This window comes from Lemur catta, chromosome 13 (genome assembly GCF_020740605.2).
Source record: "Lemur catta isolate mLemCat1 chromosome 13, mLemCat1.pri, whole genome shotgun sequence".
Taxonomy (NCBI): domain Eukaryota; kingdom Metazoa; phylum Chordata; class Mammalia; order Primates; family Lemuridae; genus Lemur; species Lemur catta.
This window is the reverse complement of record NC_059140.1, coordinates 77,576,546-77,598,989: the sequence shown is the minus strand read 5'-3', so window position 1 is coordinate 77,598,989 and position 22,444 is coordinate 77,576,546. Positions and strand designations below refer to the sequence as shown.

General features: G+C 45.1%; 1 protein-coding gene across 2 annotated transcripts in view; it reads right to left on the bottom strand.

Moving 5' to 3' along the window:
* Positions 1-8,244: 8,244 nt before the first annotated feature.
* The window catches only part of TNFRSF19 (TNF receptor superfamily member 19), an 81,988-nt gene continuing 67,788 nt past the window's right edge, over positions 8,245-22,444 (bottom strand). For both annotated transcript variants that reach the window (XM_045567024.1, XM_045567023.1), the window contains exons 6-10: positions 20,602-20,766; positions 18,690-18,815; positions 15,784-15,886; positions 14,792-15,194; positions 8,245-11,088 (exon numbers count right to left, since the gene is read on the bottom strand). In XM_045567024.1, coding sequence (XP_045422980.1) covers positions 11,080-11,088; positions 14,792-15,194; positions 15,784-15,886; positions 18,690-18,815; positions 20,602-20,766 — 806 coding nt within the window. In that variant the 3' untranslated portion in view covers positions 8,245-11,079. The remainder of the gene's footprint in view (positions 11,089-14,791; positions 15,195-15,783; positions 15,887-18,689; positions 18,816-20,601; positions 20,767-22,444) is intronic.

Here is a 22,444-nt window from a genome sequence, read left to right as displayed (position 1 = left end):
TCTGTTGCTTAGTGTAGCCACCTCCGTCAATTATCTTAGCTAGACCTTCTGGATAACTTGCTGCAGCTTCTAGATCAGCACTTGCTGCTTCACCTTGCACGTCTATGTTATGGAGATGGCTTCTTTCCTTAAACCTCGTGAACCAACCTCTGCTGGCTTCAAACTTGTCTTCTGTAGCTTCCTCACGTCTCCCAGTCTCCACAAAATTGAAGAGAGTTAGGGCCTTGCTCTGGATTAGGCTTTGGCTTAAGGAAATGTGTCTGGTTTGATTTTTGTATCCAGATCACTAACGCTATCTCCGTAACAGCAATAAGCTGTTTTACTTTCTTATCATTTGCGTGTTCACTGAAGGAGCATAGTTGATTGCTTTCAAACTTTTTCTTTGCATTCACAACTTGGCTAACTATTCACAGCTTTCTACAATCTTTCCTCACTAAGTTTAATCATCTCTAGCTTTTGTTTTAAAGTGAAAGATGTGTCTCTTTTTACTTAAACACTTAGAGCCCATCGTGGGTTATTAGTTGGCCTAATTTCAATACTGTCGCATGTCAGGGAGTATTGTTGTTTGCCTGAGGAGGGGGAGAGAGATGGAGGAACAGCGGGTTGGTGGAGCAGTCAGAACACACACCCCATTTATCAATCACGTTCACCACTGTATGTGGGTGCAGTTCATGGCACCCCAAAACAATTACAGTAGGAACATCAAAGATCACTGATCACAGGTGATCATAACAGATATAATAACAATAATGAAATAGTGCAAAATTACCAAAATGTGTCACAGAGACACAAAGTGAGCATGTTCTGTTGGCAAAATAGTGCTGATGGACTTGCTCTATGCAGGATTGCCACAAACCCTCAATTTGTAAAAAACGCAACATCTGTGAGTAGCAATAAAATGAAGCACAATAGAACGAGGTATGCCTGTAAGGTCCTGTCCAACCCAGATTCACTCTGTAGGTCTAAGTCCGAGCCCAATCACAAATAACCAGTTAGACACCCCCGAGAGACCCTGGACCTCAGGCCCGGGGCATTACCAATGCCATGGGCTTCTTAAGTCTGGAGGGGCTCTGTGCCCCTCTTAACACCACGGCCAGGTACTTTTGCTATACTTAGGAAAGCATTTGACTTCCTCTGACTGGGTAATGACAGGCATTCCAAAGGCGGTTTCATTCTCATCTTCAGGCTACAGTGATTTGAGATGCTTTAAACTCAGTGAACCCTGACCCCGCAGGAGTGGGGCCCATTCCTGTTCCCTGGACGGGGTGTGACCACACTCACATGCACAGCTTGTCCAGCATCCTTCTAGAACTTGGGTCCCAGTGAGCATGATGGGAAGTTTGACGTGAGAAACACAAGCTGGCTGATGCAGGGGAGAGGAAGAGGAGAGAAGGGGAGGTGATGCTTCCGCACATAGCAGAGGGTGCACCTTCAGGTTGGCATGAGGAAGCCAAATGCCAGCCCACCCCAGAGGAGACGCACGGTGCAGCTGTCTCCCTCTGCCCTTCGACATCCCTGGTCTGTCATCCCCTGCTCTTACCACTCACATGACAGTGCTGCCCACCTGCTGCCCAGGCGGCCCTGTGTTTCCTGCCCACGGGGCAGGCCAGCATCCCGGCACACAGGACCCATTGCGTGGTTTGTGGGCCCCCAAAATTTTAAATGAAAATATGGATCTCTTGTTTAAAAAATCATGAAGCATTTCAAGAGGGTGACAGCAAACCAGGCATGAGCTCAAGGACAGGCCCTTCTGAGCACAGGCCATAGGCAGCTGCCCCAGCCACATGCCCTGAGGCTGGCCCTGACCTCAGAACGTCATCATAACAGCTATAAGGCCAAGGAGGGTCTGTCAACACTCAGGCCCAGACCAAATCTGGGTCACGTAGCCCCTGCCCACACAGAGCGCCACTGCGAGTGCCCACGGCAGGTGCACAGGCCTGTGCCGCCCGGCCCTCCCCCTGCAGGCCAAGGGCAGGCGGCCTTCCCTGAGGGCCCTTTGTGTGACGAGAGCCTCGGTGGCAGCGTCCTCGGGTAGTGAGCTAAGCTCCAGTGCCCAGGCGGAGGGAGGGCGGGGAGGGGGCGCACGGGCTGCTGCTTGGAGGGACTTCACAGCAGTATGCACCGAAGGCCCTCAAAGAAGCCACAACAAAGAAGAAATTCTTCCTCTCTGTACCTCGTGCTAAGATGACTGGTATCAGGTTAATCACCCCGGCCTACCTGCTGAAAAGAAAAAACACAGTGCAGGGTTTAATAGCTTGCACAGGGCCAGAGGGCGCCGGCCTCCCTGAACCCGGCAGCCGACTGCGGGGCGCCCGAGTGATAAGTCGCTGGGAAAGGCACCCTCGGGCAGTTCGGCCGTTTCCAAGGTAGAGGCTATGACTGGCCTGGTGGCCCCCTATCTCTGAGCAGGTGCTCCAAGGCCAGCTCCCTCCCGCGCCCCCCAGGAGAGGCCCTGGGTGCCGGCAGGCCAGAGGAGTTCTTGCCCAGGCCCTGCTAAAGGCATGTCAGGAGCCAAGCTGACGAGTGTCAGAGCTGGCTTTCTCTGGATGCCCTGCCCAGGTTGTCCTGCCACCATAAAAATCAAATGAAAACTTGAACAAACAGATCAGACAAATACCTTTTCTTTCCTGCAATCATTAGAGCATGCCTTTCCAAGAGGGCTTGGCCTGTGACTCCTACATGCATGGAGTCCCAGTGGTGAGTTCTCAGGCGTGGGCGTGGGCCTCTGCGGGGCGGGTGGGGCTCCTCCCAAGCCACCTGCCTCGCCTTACCCTCCAGCCACTGTCTCCTGTCCCCTGCTCAGCAACTTCCCAACAGGCTGCCACGTTGCACAATGTCAGCCGCAGTGGCCGTCAGCATTGTCCCTACTAAGCGTCGCCTACGTCCTCTGTTACTATACATTAAACCTATGGAAAACAGACACCTATATAATCATGCCGCAGAACAAATAAAATATCAGCAGTCCCCCACAGTTGCTTCAGAGATCTTTTTTAAAAAATTGCAGTTTCTGCGACTCCCCACCTCAAGCCCCAACCCTTTACCCTACTTTTTTCTTGAGAGCTACTGTCCACCGTCTCCATAGTTTATTTGTTTCCTTTTCTCATCAATAATACCAATCGTTTATTAGTTACGTGCTGCAAATATCTTCTCCCTCTGTGTGGTTTGTCTTCTCAGCTGGTACCTGGTGACTGTTGGAATAGACCAGTTGTGAACCCGAATGTCGTCAAGCTTGTCCGTCTTCTCCTTTAGAGCTTGTGTTGCTTAACGTCGCACTAACAAACCTTTTCCAGGGAAAACTTTCCAATCGTACCACTTTCACAAAAAGAAATGTTAATTGTAGCATCTGAAACCTAAAAGGCTCTCTCCAGGAGAATTGTCAAATAGTGCTAAAAAAATAAAAAGAAAATGTGAAAAAAAAAAAAATCTTTTTCTACCCAAGACCAAAAGCGATATTCTCCTTTATTTTATTGTAAAAGTTTCAAGTTTTGCTTTGAAAATTTAGATCTTTAATTCACACGGAAAATTTATTTTCGTCCATGGAGTGAGCTAGACCTCCAAATTTATTTAAAATCTTCACATAGAAACCGGCTGCCCCAGGGCCCTCTGTTCTGCAGTGTCACCTGCCACCGAGCGTGTTTTCCTGTGTCGGTAGCTGGTGCCAGCGCTCTGTTATGTTCCCTCCATCTGTTGTGCTAACAAAGTAAGGCCATGGGGGTATAACAGGGTGATGTGCAAAGATACAGGTGGTCAGGGAAGGCTCGTGGAAGGGTGCACCTGGGCTGAAGGCCCTGGTTAATGCTAAGTCAGTCGTCGTGGGGGGTGGGGAGGGGAAGAAACAGCCCAGGCGTGGAGGACAAGGGAGCAGCGTGGCTGGTCAGAGCCAATGGGACAGCAGCACGAGATGATTGGCAGGTGGGTGGGGACAGCAGCCAGAGATGGTTGGCAGGTTGGGGGGACAGTAGCATAGGGCCAGGTAGGCAGGAGAGCGGGGCTGTAATTTATTCCAAGAATCATGGGGCTGTGAGGATTGGAGAGTCATTCATTCATTCAGTCAGTCGATGCTTAATAAATGCCCAAATGGGCCAAGCACCATTCTAGGCTAGAAATGTAAAAATGGAAAGACAAAATTCTTGCTTGCAGCCCAGTAGGAAGAGCACAGGCACACACATAATCAGGAAATTGCTAAAATACAGGTATAACGGTGGAAACTTTCAGGGACAGAATATTTTAAACTGTGAATAGAGTTTGCGGGAAACTTTGTTCAGGGATTAGTTAGTGACTTGAGAAGTCTGAATTCCCCAGTGGCCCAGGAGCTGGGAGCTGGTGGGGCCGCTGTGGGCAGAGCAGACATTGTGCTCAGAGACGTGGGGAAGCCCAGGTCGGCTGGGCAGCCTGGGCCAGGGGTTTGGGGCGTGGCGGTGGGGTGAGAGGTTGAGAAGGGCCTTGATTGCCGTGCTAAGGAGTCTGTGCTGGGCACTGCAAGATCCGTGGGGCACCCAGAGCTGGAGCAGGAGGTGCTTACCCACATCCGCACACCTGGCGGTGTGGGAGTGTGGGGTGCAGAACAGGCCAGCGCTGGGTCTCTGGGTCTCTGACCGCCTGTCTCGGCTCAGGGGTGAATCGTGGTTGTTGCAGAGCGAGCCATTTGCAGCTGGTCGGTCTCACAGGCACAGAAGCTGGTGCTTGTGGGCGATCAGCACAGGTCACATCTCAGGAAAGGACATCTGCAGACATGGCTTGGTCATCAGGTTTGACAGCCATGCCCAGATACGCCCGTGCAGATTTATCACATGTGAGACTCCTCAAGCCAAAGTCCACAGTGAGACGGGGCTGGGTGCAACCTTGGCCGCCTCCCCTTGTTTCATGCTGTGTGCCGCCGTGGGACTCGAACCAGTGGCTGCCTGACAGCTGAGGAGGGGGCTCCACCTTCTCGGGGACCTGTGTTGCTGGAAAACTGGAGACGAAGATTTCAGGAGTCACGTGGTGAGGGACGTGACGGGAATGAGAGTAATTGAAGAAAACGCTTCCTTTCTACAAGCACTAACCCACGCCCCTCTCCCACGTGAACCCGATGCTTCCTGATAGTGCATTTAAGCCAGGCCTGCAGATGCCATGTTCTCTCAAGATCCAGCGCTCGCTTTTAGCACCATCAGCCGTCACGCGTGCATTCTGCAGGAAGATGTCACCCTGCTCACCTGGTTGCCGGCGCTGCCACCTCTCAGCTCTAGGTCCTCAGAGAGCAGCCTGCGAATCCCCTCCCGTCTGACAACAGCATCTGGGGATTCTGGCGTTCTCTGGCGGCTCCTCCTTCAGCTTGCTTAGGCTCTACCTCGAGTTGGCCCATTTTTTAACTTAGATGCCTGTTATTTGTGGTTAAAATACCTGAAATGATTTGACACGTCCAGAGGCTTTTAATCACTTCAGTAATTCGGGAGCAGACAGGCTGTGAGGGCTGCAGCCCGGGGCAGGTGACTCCTCTGAGCGGGAGGAGCAGAGGCCCTGGCACAGGCTTCCCCCCTCCCCAGCCCGAGGCCACAGATTCCCGTGGGGAGGCCGCTGGGCCACGTGAGCACACGCGGCAAAGGCAGCACGTTTCTAAGGCAAGCGTAGGGCTGGGGAAAACAATCAGGCAAGATGTTCGCTTTCAGGGGAAAGGGGTGGCTAAGATTTAGAAACGGGGGACAAACGCATGCCACCCTGAAGGTCGGCTCAGCCTCCGGCCCGGCTGCCTGGCGTCTGGGTTGAGCAGGACCACCGGGCCGAGTCCCGGGCCCAGAAGGAAAGGCCGTGTGTGCCCACGGGGCAGGAGGGGGTGGCCGCAGGGGTGCCGTGCACTGTCCTCCTCAACTCTCGTCTTCTCAAGGCCTCCACAGAGGCTGGTCTGATGTCAGCAGGTGGTCAGCTGAGTCCTGAACGCAAACCCGATGCTCAGCCCTGTCCCGCTGGAAATCGGCACTGGCCAAGGTGAGTGGATGACCGGGGAATGAGCTCAGGCTCAGTGTCTCCAAACAGGACACTGTCCACCTCAACCCCTGGACAGGGGCCGGTTCCTCTCGGTTACTGGGGACGTTCTGCTGCAGGGAAGCAGTTTCAACTCACTTCCTTCTGTAACTCCCAAGCTCCCAGAAGACTAGAGATTTCAGAGTTTTCATGTCAGGCTACCCCTTCACTTAGAGGAAAATGAGTCCCCTACAGGGCAGGGGACACTGATGCTTGTCGGGCTGGACCTCTGCCCTGAGCCCTGTCCCTATGCTCCAGCCACACCACAGTCCTCCCACTCCCAGAACAGCCTGGGCCCCCCCACCTGCGGCTCTAGCTCCCTCCTTCCCTCCACCTGCCAGGTGAACACCATGGGAGCCGCGCTCAGAGCATGTTTCCCTCCCAGCTTCCTTCCTGATTGTGCCCCAGAGAATCTGCACTTACATCTTTACAGTTAAGACCTATTTTATAAGTACTTAAAAGGCTTGTCTCCCTTGTATTTCTCAGTCCCTGCTGCAGCCCTGGCAGTGCAGCTGGAACCAGCAGATACTCTCAACTCCTAGAAATGCATGTTGAATGAATAAATTAAGGACCGACATAGGAAATGGCCTCCTGTTAGCGTGAGTCTTCGGAGAGGCCCTTCGAGGGCAAGATTCGTATCTGATCTACGCAGGTGGTGACGTGTGCCTCTCTGGGGGGCAGCCCGCCTCTTGTGACCCCCTGCTATTAAAAGATTGCCGGCAGTGTTCTGTAGATCTCCTATTTACTGTAAATACTCAACCCAGGTAAGGAAAATCCCTCTGCATAGTTCTGCTAGTTAAATTCCACCCTAAACAAAACTAACAGAACACAGCCATTCCTGTCTTAAGTAGGAACAGCTAATGCCAGTAGAAATTAAGAGAAAAAAAAAGAATCCTCTGTCTTTACAGACTAATAAATGAAACCTGCTTCAGAAGACCACCCATGGTCCTAGAAAAAGTGGTTTTTCTAGTAAATTTTGAAACTTCAAGCCTTCTAGAGAGGCTAATTTGAAAGCAGCCATAAATCACACCAACTCAGATGTCACTGGTGGTTTATGAAATGACCCGACGCTGGCCCGCTCCATCTCGGGAGCAGAAACCTTTCGACCCTCCTTTGGCTGAAACCTGACATAGCTAATGCTGCTGCGAACTGTTGCCGTGATTCGGCACAATTGCATGTCTGTAATCACATACCAGGTCTTACTGAAATTTGTTTGATATTAAGATTTTGGAAATCCTCAGGCCCCTTGTTTGGTTTCCAGATGACCGAATGATAAATTTAAGCTGTATTTACATACCTCATTGGGGGCCAAATTTGTTTTTAAGAAATCAGACAATACCTTCTCAGGTTAAAATGGGACAAATTCAGAATAAGTAGCCAATGGCATAGATACCTTAATAGTGGTTATAATGAAAATATAGCCCCATAAAATATAATGAAAATAGAAAATGCTGTTGATATTACGACAGAATACTCCAGACCTCCTGTGAGAACCTCATAAGTTTTGGGTTATTTTTCACAGAGAGTTGATGGATTTATGGTACACAGCTCAGCCGGTCTCCACGGACAACAGGAAAGTCCACGTGAACGGAGGGGCTGGGGCGTGGGCGGAGGTGTGGGGAGGGGGAGAGAAGTCACTGTCCTTCCCTCAGAGAATCCAGTGTCATTGAACAGCAGAGACCCACCCGCTGAGAAAGCACAGTGTCACTTAGCGTTCAAAAAAGTTTTTTTCCAGGAAGTTCACAGTCCTTTCTCAAAATCTAATAATAGCCTTAAAAGCCTTACTGAGGGGAAGGAAGGACAGGAAGGAAGAGGTTGAGAAAGAAGAAAAAAGAGAATCATGGTGGCGGTTGTTGCTCTGTGGCAGTCCCTGCCGTCCTTGCTCCAGCCCTCCCCCCGCAGGGGGACGCCCCGCTGGCCTCCAGGAGGAAGAAATATGAAACTACTTTTTCTTTAGTTCCTTCTCTCTTTGTGTCATAAAATGAAGGAGAAAAAAGGAAGAGATCATGATACAATCTTGATATCGAAACATCTCAAGGTCCCGTGGAGTCCCTTTCAGTAGCTTGACGTGCCTGAGGAATATGACTACGCCACGAGGACAGGTTTCAAGTCACCCTCAGAAAGCTTGAGGGGCCCAAGAGGTTCCATCCCAAGGAGCAGAGCTTTGCACGACCCTCACGTGGACTTCCGGCAAGAACAAAAACATCTGCATCCAGAAAATCAATCACTTTCTTACTGGACATGTACATAAGAATACCAGGTAACAATTTTATTCACAAATAAAAAAAGGCATTACAAAGTTATTTGTGTAAGAAAATGATAATTTACAAATTTATAAATTCCAGTATGCAAAATAGTAATGATGACATCTAAATTGATTCAAGCTATCTTAAAGTAACGATGGATATTTTTCCTTTCCTTTTTTTTTTAATAAAATTAACACTTCCTCTAAGGTAGAAAAATCTATATTTGAAAAATATATTCCATATACACATTGGAAAACCCATGACTTTACTTGGTTGCTCTCGAAATCCTTGTCTCATTCTTGTCAAGGAGATTCTTCAGCGTGAAAAGCCACAGTGATTATTTTATGCCCACTGGGCCGTGCGTATTACCCAGGCAGGTTTCCTGACGTCAGCGCTCTGGCAGCTGAGTTTATTGAGTGTTGCTGGATATTCCAACAATGTGAAATGCAAATTGAATTTTTTGCCTCAAATATTTACAAAGAATGTAAAATATAACACTGTGGTGTGTTTCTAGAGTAGGTGGTGGTAAAATGTCTTCAGTCTTGATACAAGTAACCCAGGATTTTTCGAATGCAGTATCAAATGAAATCAATTTTCAACCCTAAGCATTTCTCTACTGATCAAAAGTGATGTTTCAGGATTTGGGGCCAAAGTCTCATTCCCATCAATCTGGCTTTCTCCAGCAAGCGTTTGTCTTTGAAGTGAATCAGGGCTCTGCATATGGAAAGTATATTCACGTTACACAAAGGAACACAACCCTGGCCGACTTTGATCATCCCTCTGTCATAACAAAAGTGATCGGATTGCAAACAATGGCACACATGTGAATTACAGTGAAGTCACTCGAGGAAGCTCTACTTGTATTTTCATAGCTGTCTTGTGGTCAAATCCTAAATATTTTACATAGTGTCCTAAAGGCAATTCTCATAAGACTTGGTGACTGCCAAAGCTTAGGAACCACTGGTTTATGCTAAAAAAAAAAAAAAGAAAAGAAAAAAGAAAAAGTCATTCGATTACTGGGCACTAGGTAGACGTGAAGGATTGTGGGTTGCCATGAGACATGTTAATTTCCTGTTTCAGGTAAGGGAACTGAGGTCACGAGAAGTGCCAGGCACAGGCAAGCTAGTTTCCACATACCAGGACTTAAAACCATGAATACAGAAAAGGCCACATGGAAGAGGCTCATCCAGGTATTCTAATGTCTTGCAAAGAGAGAAAACCATGGGGAATAAGTGAGAAAATAAAAATGTCCTAGGAAATAGCGGTTAATTTCAGTATTCAGTTTAAATGTTAGGTAAAAGACATTAATTTGGGCCAGGCAATTCCAAAACAAAGTATCTTAGTGCACTCTAACATACCGATATTCAAAAGTCTATTTCTTTTTTCAGTATTAATATAAAGGTGACAGAGCTAACAGTAAGCAGTTAAAAGACAAGGGCCATATCTGATCATGTAGGTTCAAGCAAGGAAAAAAAAAATCCTGCTCAATTAAGTCTTCTCCAGGGCATGAAGATTAAGAGCAAACGAGCTGTTCCCTGCTTCATGACTGAACTGGGTTAATTTCTTAGCCCTAGAGACAATTTTAGTTCGTAAATTACCAAAGTGGTAGGTGACAGAGCACCTTAACAGAAGCAGCACCGTTCTCTTAAATCCAACATTATTGGCTAAAAATAGGAGATCACGTACTAACTAATCTTACAAGATTGGAGGGAACAATACAAATGTCACGGTCAAACTACACCATGGCAGTTACAGGCTGTTCACCTAACCCCCCTCCCCAAATTGTGCAAGTTTTCTCCTGGTTCGGATATGTAGAGTATTCTCACTGAAGACTACTTCATTAGTAGGGGACTTGATATGCTGTGATTTCTAAAGCCTTTAGTATAAGATACAATGCAAATAAAAGATCATTATGTCCATGAATCCCACTTTTCTATAAAAGAAATTCTGGCTCTTCTAAGCTCAGGTACAGGGACAGTTGTAACAATGTTTCTATATTAACTAGTTTTCACATAAATATGCTAACCTTTGCATACAAGTCTCCAGGATATGTGCATTAAGTGGTTTTTAACTCAGGGCGACGAGCCTCCCTTTTCCCGACAACGTTCCCTAAGCCGGGCCCGTCTTGCTGCCGGCCCTGGCAGATGTTCATGAGACAGAGGCTGAGGGTAGAAGAGGTGCTTCTAGAAAGAAATTGTTCTCCTCTGATTCCTACTTAGGTCAGTTAACTTCAGCTAATAAACCCAAGGTTTAAGCAGGCAATATGAAGTCAATTCTAACCACCTAAGCTAATCAGTTTAGATGATGAAAAAGTGACCTTTTCATATAGAAACACTCACTTTGAAACCCATTCCACATAAAAACTAAAGTCATGAATCTGACATTTCATAGGCTGTATGAAACTCTTCTGGAAGGAAAATGTACATGAAAATTTATACTCTGGGTCTTCAGTCTCACAAAACCACATTCACCATGCAAACAAGAAACGAATGCATTTCTGTTTCTTGTTATAGGTCCGCAATCTTGTAGGCTGCAAATTCAACCCCTCAGTCTTTGAAGTCACTATTGTAGAGAGAAGGTTCTAGTATAGAAAAGACACAAAGTATCATGAGTCTGCCTGGAGTCTTCTTATTATTCACAGAGGTTTCAGCTTACAGCTGGCCTGGCACAGAAGCGACTGGTTGAAAGGCTTAAAATGCCATCAGTTTGGTTCGGATTTATTTTTTCCCCAGAAGCTGTGCTCGGTGCAGACTATGCTTAGTCCATAAGCCTAACGGAGGAGGGTCCTTTGGGCTCCAGACACACACGTCTACTGCAGAGAGAGGCAAGTTCTTTAAGCTTCCTAAACAGAAACAGAAGGAAAGCTGTAAAAACAATACCTTACAAACTAAACCTGCTGAATTGTAAAAAATTATTGTGCATAACTTTTACTAATAAGTATACATGAATTTAATAACATATGGACAAGAAACTCATTCAACAGTATTCAAACACCCAAGTACCCATGTACTCTGAGAGTTAACAACTCATAGTCACCCAATATTTGCAAAGATGCTAATGTAACCCATAACAATCACAATGTATTAACAATTCTTTTGCTGATTTTCAACCTCATTCAAACATTTAAAGCTTGTCTCTTCTGTATTGTGCTCCTTTAATACATCTGTAGGTAAAGATTTTAGGCTTCTTCATCCCTTTTTCCGAAGAACAAAGATAATTAATGGTTAGTGCCATTCTTTACCTGCCAATTTAGTCTTTGAATGTAAAACCTCCATTAAACTATTAAAGAACATTTAGAAATAGTTGGCAATGAGATTTCTCTTACAATGCTCTCCCTGGAAGTCACGATCTTCATGGGGCACATATTCTCAGCACAGTGGAGCTGATAGACTTGTTCTTATCACAAAGGGCCTGGACCTCAGGGAGGGAGGGGGCATCGGACAACTGAGCATCACTGGAAGTGAGTAAAACCTTAATTTCACGCATTAACCTTCACTGCCTTACCACATATTTGGCATTGGTGACATATCAGATAAGTTTATGCAAAAAAATGTTTCTAGGTCTAAGGAAATTATCTAGAAATAAAAGTTTCTGAAATACTTTCAATAATAAGATATGGTTTTATCAAACATGTTGATCAATTGACGTGATAGTAACGACCATATTAACCTTCCTGTGAGAGGCAAATTATCTCATTTTGCCAACAAGGAAAAAGCAGAGATTTCAATAGATTGAGAAAGTAGAACCCAGGTCCTCTAGTATCTCTTCTAACCTTCTTTGTTCATGTTGACATTTAAAATGTTACTTAAAAACAACCTCAAGAAAAGCTTTTCCTGTAAATAAACAGGCTGGCTTCATCTTCCCAAATACTTCAGTTCTGTTGCCTTCTAGGGAGATGTGTATGGGAAGAATTTGATTAAAATTGAGTCACATCGACTAAAGAAGGCTCTTACACCTATTTGCTTTATCCTGAACCATAACTATCATCATCAGATTCTGGGTGGTCTTAAACCACCCATGAGGAAACTGGTGTGTGAAAATACAGTTTTTGGAAACAAATGCATCATGCATTGAAATCACAGTCTCACACCAAGTAAAGACAAAGTGTTGTTGTGACTTTAGCTGCTCCTTATACATCTCCTAAGCAGACACACAGCGTTTTCCTGAACTACGAATGAGCCCATGTCATGGAGCCAAGCTAACTAAACATGAACCCGTGGAATAGTTAATAACCATAATAGTGAGCTGCTGAAATAAAATTCTTTATGAGAAGTAAATGTGTTCCCTACCTTGAAAAATTAGCCTGTTGGGGGAAATGTGAATTGCTTTTTAGAAGTTAGTAGATTGGAAAACAAAACAGAACAAAACTAGTTGAGTTAAACACTTGGCTGACCCTTGAAATAAAGAAGAGGATGTAACCCCCAGAGGTCTGCAGTTGCTGCTGTCTCCTGTTTTCTCTTGAAGATTAAGGTTCATTCACTGCCTCTCACAGATCAGTAAGGAACACAACTAAAGAGAAAGTGGTTTTCAGGATCTGGAAAAGATTCTCTCTTAAAATGGGCTCAATATTATTTATTGTTTTTAATTGTAGGGCAAAAATTGAAATGGTTTACATTTTAACAATTCTTTTTCTGAATTCAGAACGTCATACTTAGATTTACCTAAATTCTCTAATAATTACAAGATAACATTCTCAAAAAGCTAATAAAAACCTTTCATTAATAAATTACACTGTGCAACTTGAATGTAACATTTTCCTATCAGATTCACTTTAGATGTAATTACAGCCCTACCCCAATCCCACCACCTATATAAACAGAAAAAGGGAGAGAATGAGTTGGTTCTGGTATGATTTGGTATCAAGATGTTTCACTCTTTGGTCTCAGCAATTTACATCACAGACTTGGGACAAGCTACACAATTAAGGTGAGTGGTAATGCTACTTACTGACAAGACTGAAAAACTGTTGTTAGTCAGCTGGTGGCACAGTTACTCGGGTACTCAGACTTTCCCCTAACGACAGATGCGCAGCACCTGTCTGATAGGTGTGGGTGAAAGTAACCCAATTAGCATAGCTGGCAGAGCATCTGAATCCTCGGTTGCTGAAGGGCTGGGGGCCGCCCCCACCCCATTTTCTGCGCCCTCTCACCCCGAGCGGGTGCTCTGCTGCTGTGTAGGACTTGTGACCTGACCCAGGCTGCGGGGCATTCTCAGTCCCTGAGTTTTGTGGGGCACAGTCCATTCTTGAGACTTATATACTCAACCAGACTAATTAAGTCTTTTCTTATTTACTATCATAAAAATTTTACAAATTACAGGATGGCTCAAAAGAACAAGATCAGTAAACAATCTTTCCTGGCTCCAAGCGGAGCTCAGAGGTACATATTCTATGGTTTTTAAACTGCCTAATTTGTTTTTCCTCCCTTTCCTTATCTCTTCTACATTTTCGCCATTTTGAGAACAAAACCAACATTTCCCCCCTAAAAGCTAACAAATGTTTTCTCTATAGATTCTCTAGAGAATTTTTTTGTAGTTAAAAAAACAAGTATTGCAGACTTAGAGCAACACATAACCTACGTCCTGATCTTGAAAGGAACACATCTGCTTTTACCCTTTGACTTTAGACTAAGTTTCTGATAGACTTAGGCAAGGACACAGAATCTCACGGCCACCCCACTCAGGAGCAGGTGTGGCGCTGTCCCTCAGCACTCAAGGCCCCGACGGGGCAGGCAGGACAAGAGGCAGAGCCAGGCTGTCTGTGCAGGGGAGGGACTGGGGGCCTGGGGCTGGTCTGTAGCTGTGACTCCACCCTTTATAGTCAAGGCTGACACCATTTTTCCAGAAGAACTTACACTAACAATATATGCACTTCCATTTAAGGAAATGTTTGTAAACATTAAGTCAAATTCAGCAAAGGCCGTGTCCTCACCTGGAGGAGAAAGCAGAGAGCCAGTGCCCACTTGTCCCTGAAGCCTTGTTGCCTCCAGCCTTGCCGCACTCCAGAAAGCCCCTCTCCGCAGTTGCCGCCTCCCCCTGGCCTGATTTTAAACTCTTCCACCTGGGAGGGGCTCAGGGCGCCAATCAATTTCCAACCAAATTAACCAATTAGCCAAAGCAGAGCGACCCACAAAACAGCAGTAAATGAGGAGGGAGGGGAAGGAGTAGCTGTAGGAGACCTCAACTGGAATCACTTTGGCAGTGAATGGATTGGACGTGAGGCTATCACAGGAGAAAACGAAGGTCAGGACTTGTTGGAGACGCTCTGGTAACCAACCCCTCCCTCTGCACCAGGGAAGGGGCAGCAGGCGCTGTGCTAAGCAGGTGCATTTACAAAGAAGAGGAAAAGAAGGCAGCTCCGCTTACGGTCTTATAGATTAGCTGTTAGTTTAAAAAAAAAAAGACTCTTGACATTTATTTTAAAACATATTCTACAACATAAAAGAAATTATGAAACATGGAAAATCTCATCAGGTTCCCCGAAATTTCATGGTAGGAAGAAAGTTCCGATAAGTCAATGTTCACGCTGACATCAGCCACTGTCTTACCTGGAGAGACGTGTGCACGGGTAGGTTAATGACAGCGCCACTCTCCGGAGCCGGCTGGCTGCTAGTCAGCGCGTCCCGAGTCAGTGCCGGTTCTGTCGGCGTGGTGTCGTATCCAGATAAATCAGTAGTTTCTGTAAAGTTCTCAGAATGAGCTTGAATTGGAACAGCCCCACCAACCAAATCCTGACTACTATTTGAATCCAAAGATGTTGAGCTTTCATTTTCTGGATTGAGAGAATTAATGTCTTCTCCGGTGAGTTCGGGATAAGAGTCACAAAAAGAGATGTTGTCGCCGCCAATGGGATTCTGCATCAGAGGCCAGGCATCCGAAAACTCGCCACAGACGGACCTGGACAGGGACCCGAAGAAAGCCGGCATCGCCTCCCCGACGGGGCCTGCGCTTCTGCACACACGTTCAAAAGATGTGTGAGTGAAGACACTTCCACAAAGCAGCACATCGGCCATAATTTTAAGTCTTCTAGATGAAATAGCAACTTACTGAGTCAGAATTCTACTGCTTCCTATTGTGATAAACTAGCCTCAATAAGTCAAATTACTCCATTTACTTTAAAACTGGACTTTTACACCTACTTGTAACGAATATAGTTATACTGAATCCGATGTCTCAAACATGCAGTTTCCTGGGTCTTAACTGAGTTTCCTTGATTGCTGTTCTAACATTCTAAAATACTATGTCCTGAGTACATGGCATGTTAAAAATTACTTAGAGATGACAGAGATCACAAATCACAAACGTATGACAAAAATAAAATTAATGGACAGTTAAGTATAAAGAATGTTAAACTGGATATTAGCCACCTTGAGAGACCTGCCTAATTCTCAGCAAAGAGTTACCCCCTCCAATATCTGGAATGTCATTAATAATACTTAAAAAGAGATGTCCCCATAGTTTCCCATGACAATTGGCAAATCAGTAGCGTGCATATTTGCGCAAGGGCATATGAAGTTACTGATTAGAAGGACCCGGTTACCTCTCCTGCAGTGTGGCCGCAGAAAGCATCCCGCAGCCAAGAGCCGCCCGCTCGGCGCCGCAGGCCTCGTCGCAGCACACGGACGGGATCAAGTGCACGGGCCCTGGGGAGCCAGCAGAGTGTGAGCACAGCGCCTTTCTTGGGGAACCTTCTCTCTAATCCCAGTTCAACGCGGTTCTTCTTGGAAATTTAGCTATTCCCCTTTGGGTGACGTTTTGGGGGCAAAAGGGCATGAGGTTCTCTTCTTTCTTATTTAAAACAATGGTGAACCACTTATATGAGATACCTAGAATAGACAGACTCATACACACATGTAGAACGGGCGTTGCCAGAAGCTGGGGGGCAGGGGGAGGAGCTGTTTAATGGGTACAGAGTCTCAGTTTGGGAAGATGAAAAGTCCCAGAGATGGACGGTGGTGATGGTTGTACAGCAACGAGAATGTACGTAATGCCACTGGATCAACCATTTAAAAATGGTTAAAATGGTAAATTTTATGCCATATGTATTTTACCACAATAAAAAAATGAGGAAAAGTAATAAAGCAGTCTGTGAGAGGGCATACGAAGGAGAGTCGGGCACTGCCGATGACAGGAGGAAGAGGACAACTGTCCTGTCGAATGTCCAGCAACACAGACAGGAACATAAAAAGTCTGAATCCTTTAACTCGATACACAGACGCACCATTTCTTTTTATTGCTAGGGATGTAACTCGAGGAATAAGTAGATATGTGCATAAACTTTACAAACCATTATGCTCACTGAAGTCATATGTATTTTTCTTATGAAGATAATACAAGCTTACTGAAGAAAAAAAATAAACAACATAAAGAGAGAGATTAGATTACAAAATTTAAAAATAAATCTTTCCCAATCTTATAAGCTGTAAATAAACCCTGTCAACATTTGGGTGAACAACTTTCTAGACTTCTCACTCTCTATATATGTATATATAAACATATATAATTCTGATTTTATGAAACCATAAGCATATAAAACACACAGACACAAAGACACACATATATAAAGAGAGGAAAAGACTTGAAAGCAAACGCGGGTAAAGGGACGTCATATCAGCAACTGATTTTTACATAGCCAAACAAAGAATGCATGTGCATGTACCACACCAGCACAGGAAGGGGTAAAGCAAACGTGCAAATGGGTAAAGGATACGTGGAATTCTTTGCTCTGCTCTTTCAACATTTCTGTACATCTGAAATCATGTCAAAATAAAAAGCTAAAAAAAAAGGCACTGCCAGTAAGAAGGAAGCGCTCCAAAGGACACGCCACACTGAAACGCACGAGCGAGGGGGTCCTCCCCGCGTGAGTGCGCTGTGAGCAGGGCCTGCCCAGGCCACCTGTGTGTTCCTCTTTCCTTTCAGACCCACGTGAAGATGAGGCACAGTTTACATAAAGCCATGTTTCCTTAGTTAGAGTTCATGTCTCAAGAAATCATTCCTGCCTACTCTGATTCTAGTGACCGTGCCCCTGGGACAGGATCTAGGAAAAGGTGATGTCTGGGGCATTTTAAGGACCACACAGTTACTGTCAATAGCTGTCTAAGAGTCTATTATTTTTGTAGGCAAAGGCAAAACTAGATCCACACACACACAGAAAGTCTTGTATTTTATTCTTAACCCAGTCCTAAAATAAGAGATAGTAATAATTACTAGAAAAAGAATTATGATGAAAATTTCTTATTCCATATAGCCATGTACCACAGAAGGGTGTTTCAGTCAATGATGGTGGTCCCATAAGATTATAATACTGCATTTTTACTGTACCTTTTCTATGTTTAGATGCAAATACTAACCATGGCATTACAATGGCCTACGGTATTCAGTATAGCCACAGGCTGTACAGGTCTGTGGCCTGGGAGCCATCGGCCACACCATACAGCCTCGGTAGCTACACTATCTAGGCTTGTGTAAGTACATTCCATTAAGTTCACACAACAATGACATCACCTAACAACCTAATGGCCTACGGACGCGTTTTTCATAATGTATCCCTGTCATTAAGCAATGCTCGGCTGTATATGCAATATGAGACTGAAACACTCAATCCAGCAATTTCTCCAAAACAAGACCTAGACAGTATCAAGAAGGTAAGTTAATCTAATTGGGATATATTTAACTTAAAACAAAGAATGGTTATGAGACAAAACAGTGCTATTATATTGCGATCCCAGGTGCTAACAGAAATGCCAAGTAACGGGGGAAAGGGGAGCGGGGGGTGGGGGGGCAGACTTCTTGGGAGGGTGGTTTGCCACGGGGACTCTAATCTGCAGAGGAGGTGAGGTCATAAGGTGGGGACGAGGGGACGTGTCAGTGTAGAAGTCTGCAATGAGTATAAATTTGTGGCAAAGAAAGTTGGTATTACCTTTGCTCGTTATTGGCTCAAGTGAGAGACCAGTTTCCCTTTGAATTTCTTTCCTAAACTTTCATTTCTGTCAATAATCCAAGAGGCCATTATGGTTTGTGGAAAACCTTGTCGTGGACCTCTTACCTCCCTCTTCTTTAAGAAATTTTTAAAAAAACCAAACCATTAAAACAGACACATTCAGTTTGAATTGACCATACGACAAAGGATCCAAACTCCTACACTGCAGATGGTTAGCATGACTTTAAATGAACTGATTCAAAACAAGAAAGGCAAACCTGCCCAAAAAGTTGCTGAGAAATTCTAGAATTTTAACAAGATGCTTATTTTCTTTTTAATATTTGAGAGATTATTCAAACACATTCAAACAACAGGGGACGGCGGAGAATCATTTAACAACATGAGCTTTAACCAGAAAACCAAGCACAGCGACCTCACTATGAGCTGAGTGAAATATGCACGATTCTTTGCACCGCAATTTCTGCAAGCCTCCGTTCTCCTAAGGGGCCCTGCATGGCCGCACTCACCGCAGGTCTGGGCCGCGTCGCGGCGGCACTGGCAGCAGGCTCTGTGGGCATATTCGTTGAGCTGAGGTCTGTCGAAACATGACAGTTCAGAACCGTTGTACTGAATGTCCTGTGATCTCAGAGACCCTAAACGAGGGATGAGAATTCTGTCAGTGAACAGTTTCCTCTGGAAGCGAGCCGCATTAGCACCATAATGCAGATCGGTACCATTCTAGTGTTTATAAAGAAAAAGCCTGCTATTGTTGCAAAGTTGATTATTTCTTCTTACATGGGGAGGCACAAAGATAAAATAATTTGTTAAGGAAGTTCAAAATGCTTGATAACTAGAATCTATATAGAACTCAGGAAAATCAGCAAGAAAAAATCAAACAACCCCATTAAAAAGTGGGCAAAGGACCTGAACAGAGACTTTTCAAAAGAACAGAGACTAATGATCAACAAACATATGAAAAAATGCTCAACATCTCTAATCATCAGGGAAGTGCAAATCCAAACCACAATGAGATATTACTTAACTCCAGTGAGAATGACTTTTATCAAAAAGTCCCAAAACAATAAATGTTGGTGCGGATGCGGAGAGGTAGGGACACTCTTACACTGCTGGTGGGACTGCAAACTAGTACAATCTCTATGGAAAGTAATATGGAGAAACCTCAAAGAGCTACAAGTAGAACCACCATTTGATCCAGCAATCTCATTACTGGGCATCTACCCAAAGGAAAAAAAGACATTCTATAAAAAAGACATCTGCACTCGAATATTAATAGCAGCACAATTCACAATTGCAAAGATGTGGAAACAACTCAAGTGCCCATCAATACGTGAGTGGATTAATAGAATGTGGCATATGTATACCATAGAGTTCTACTCAGCCACAAAAAGCAATGGTGATCTAGCACCTCTTGTATTATCCTGGATAGAGTGGGAGCCCATTCTACTGAGTGAAGTATCACAAAAATGGAAAAACAAGCACTGCATGTACTCACCATCAAATTGGTATTAACTGATCAGCATTTATGTGCGCATTTAGTAGTAACATTTATCAGGTGTTGGGCAGGTGGGAGGGGGAAGGAGGGGATGGGTATATTCACACCTAATGGGTGCAGTGCACACCATCTGGGGGATGAAGCTCTGACTTGGGTGGGGCAAAGGTAATATATGTAACATAAACATTTGTACCTCTGTACTATGCTGAAATAAAAAAAATTGAAAAAAAAAAGTTCAAAATGTACAGTACTTATGTTGCCAGAACTGGGAACAATTTTTATTTTTGTCTGGTGGCGTAGGGACATCACAGCTTTGTCAATCTCTCTTATAAAGTCCTGCCACCCTGGTGAGGTCTACAGCTGATGCTTAAACAACACGGTTTGAACTGTGAGGTCCATTTACACTTGGACTTTGTTCTCCCTCTGCCACCCCTGAGACAGCAAGACCAAACCCTCCCCTTCTTCCTCCTCCTCAGCCTTCTCAAGGTGAAGATGACAAGGATGAAGACCTTTACAATGATCCACTTCCACCCAATGAATAGTAAATATATTTTCTCTCCTGATGATTCTTAATAATATTTTCTTCTCTCTAGCTTACTTTATTGTAAGAATACAGTATATGATGCATATAACACACAAACCATGTGTTAACTGATTGTTTATGTTATTGGTAAGGCTTCCAGTCAACAGTAGGCCATTAGCGGTTAAGTTTTTGGGGAGTCAAAGTTACGTGCGGATATCCCACCATGCCCCACACCCCAGGTTGTTCAAGGGTCAGCCGCACTTTCATGTGCCCTCTGTCCTCAAACAGCTCGTCCATGCTTGTTTTAGCCAAGTCTCTTGCCAAACACATGCATGACCATGATAATATGTGCATTCCACCCAGATGTTAAGAAATATTTTCATCTAACGAGCTCCAAACTTACAGCTGGGCTTTTTCTCCATGAACTGCCTCTTACAGTAGATGACGCAGAGAATGAGCAGGGCCAGCAGGACGGTGGCCAGGGCGCTGCAGATGACGGCAGCCAGGGCTGTGTCCCGTGGGCTGGAGGCCGTGGATGCAATCTTCACAAGGTTGACCTTGCTGGCACCTGCAACCACGGGACCAGGGTCAGCGTGCTCAGAACAGCCCAAGGGCACGCAACGCACACACTGAAGCCGGCGGGCACCGTTATCAGCAGGAATAAAACCCAAGAAAACCAGCGCGGTGTATTTTAGATTGGCTCGAGCACCCCCTCTGCCCCAGGGGATGCCTGTACTGCAACGTCTCCACCCTGCACCTGTGTGTCGATGTCCCTCTCCTCTTCCCGCAACACCACGGACACACGGCTCTCACACACAGAGAAATCTGCCTTTCGGGCAGAATTCTTTGCGAGTTGGGAGTCTGTCGTCTTTACCCCTGTTTCCCCAGCACTCGGCACAGTGTTTGGTACACAGTAGGGGATTAATGCTTCTTATTTAATTGGAATTAGACTATCGCCATTTTTAAGCAGACTGAATTCAAGTATGCTTGTTTGGGTAACTTTAGGGAAAAACAAGGATTTGGATCATTTACAACCTTACAATAGACCCCCAATTTTTGAGACTGTGAACATTTTTGAATGCCTTAGCTGTTAAATTACTAAAAAACATCTAAGTTTTAGAGAAAAGACTAATATTGTTGTTATACTATGTAGAGGTGGGCATAGATATGTGCTAAGAAAGTCAAGAAATAGCTGGTATTTTAGAGTATTGCTCTGTGGGTTCAGGACAGACTCTGAACGCCAGGGCCTGGGTCATCTGGGCAAACGGAGGTAATAACAGTACCTTCCTCTCTGGCTGTTGAGAGGATGGAATTAGTTATCACGTAAAGCACGTAGGACAGGCTGTGCACCTAGTGCTGTGGCATCATTAGCTATTGCAATGATGATTACAATCAGCATTTTAATTAGCCTTAGGGGTACCCGGATGAACAAACGCATTTAAATCAGAAATCTATAACCAGTGGAGTCACAGCATATCCTATTTAACTAACCCTAAATGAATCTGAGAGAGACGTGAACTTGAGAGGGGCAGGAAATCTAAATGGAGGGGCACTTGTGCCTTCTCTTCCCTGAGCAGATGCCCCAGTGAGCTCAGGTGGCCTCACTCGGCCCCCTGCAGTGGGTGCTGGGCCTGGAGCCTCTCAGCACAGGAGCCCTCCCTGCTACTGAGGGTAACTCCAGGCAGAAGTATCATGTGCGTCTGGCGTGTCATTTTAAATTGTCTAGAAACCAAAATTTAAAAGTAAAAAGAAACAGGTAAAATGAACTCTTCATCTATTTTAGTTAGCCAATATATCTTAAAATATTGCATTTCAACATATACCCAACATAAAAATTATTAATTATTTTGTATTCTCTATTTTGTAGTAAGATTTCAAGATCCGGTGTGATTTTACAAGGATAGCCCATCTCAATTTGGACTGGCCGCAGTTCAGATGCTCAGCAGCCACATGTGGCTAATGGCGGCTGTAATGGACGTCGCGACTCTAGAGGACAAAGGTTTGTGTCTACGTTGGTGCAACATGGCACCTAAGCGCCAGGCAACTTGCCATCTGGCACCTACACTCCCCTACCCCCAACAAGAGTGATCTCCACTGTATAACACTGAGGGTAGAACCAGAGGAAAGCATCTGGGTTAGTATTATTGAATCATAAAAATAGGATAACAAGAACTATCACTGTGGAGTACAAGGTTGGGTATTTCTAATCTCAACAATTCTAGGCCACAAAGACAAAAGTTTCTTAC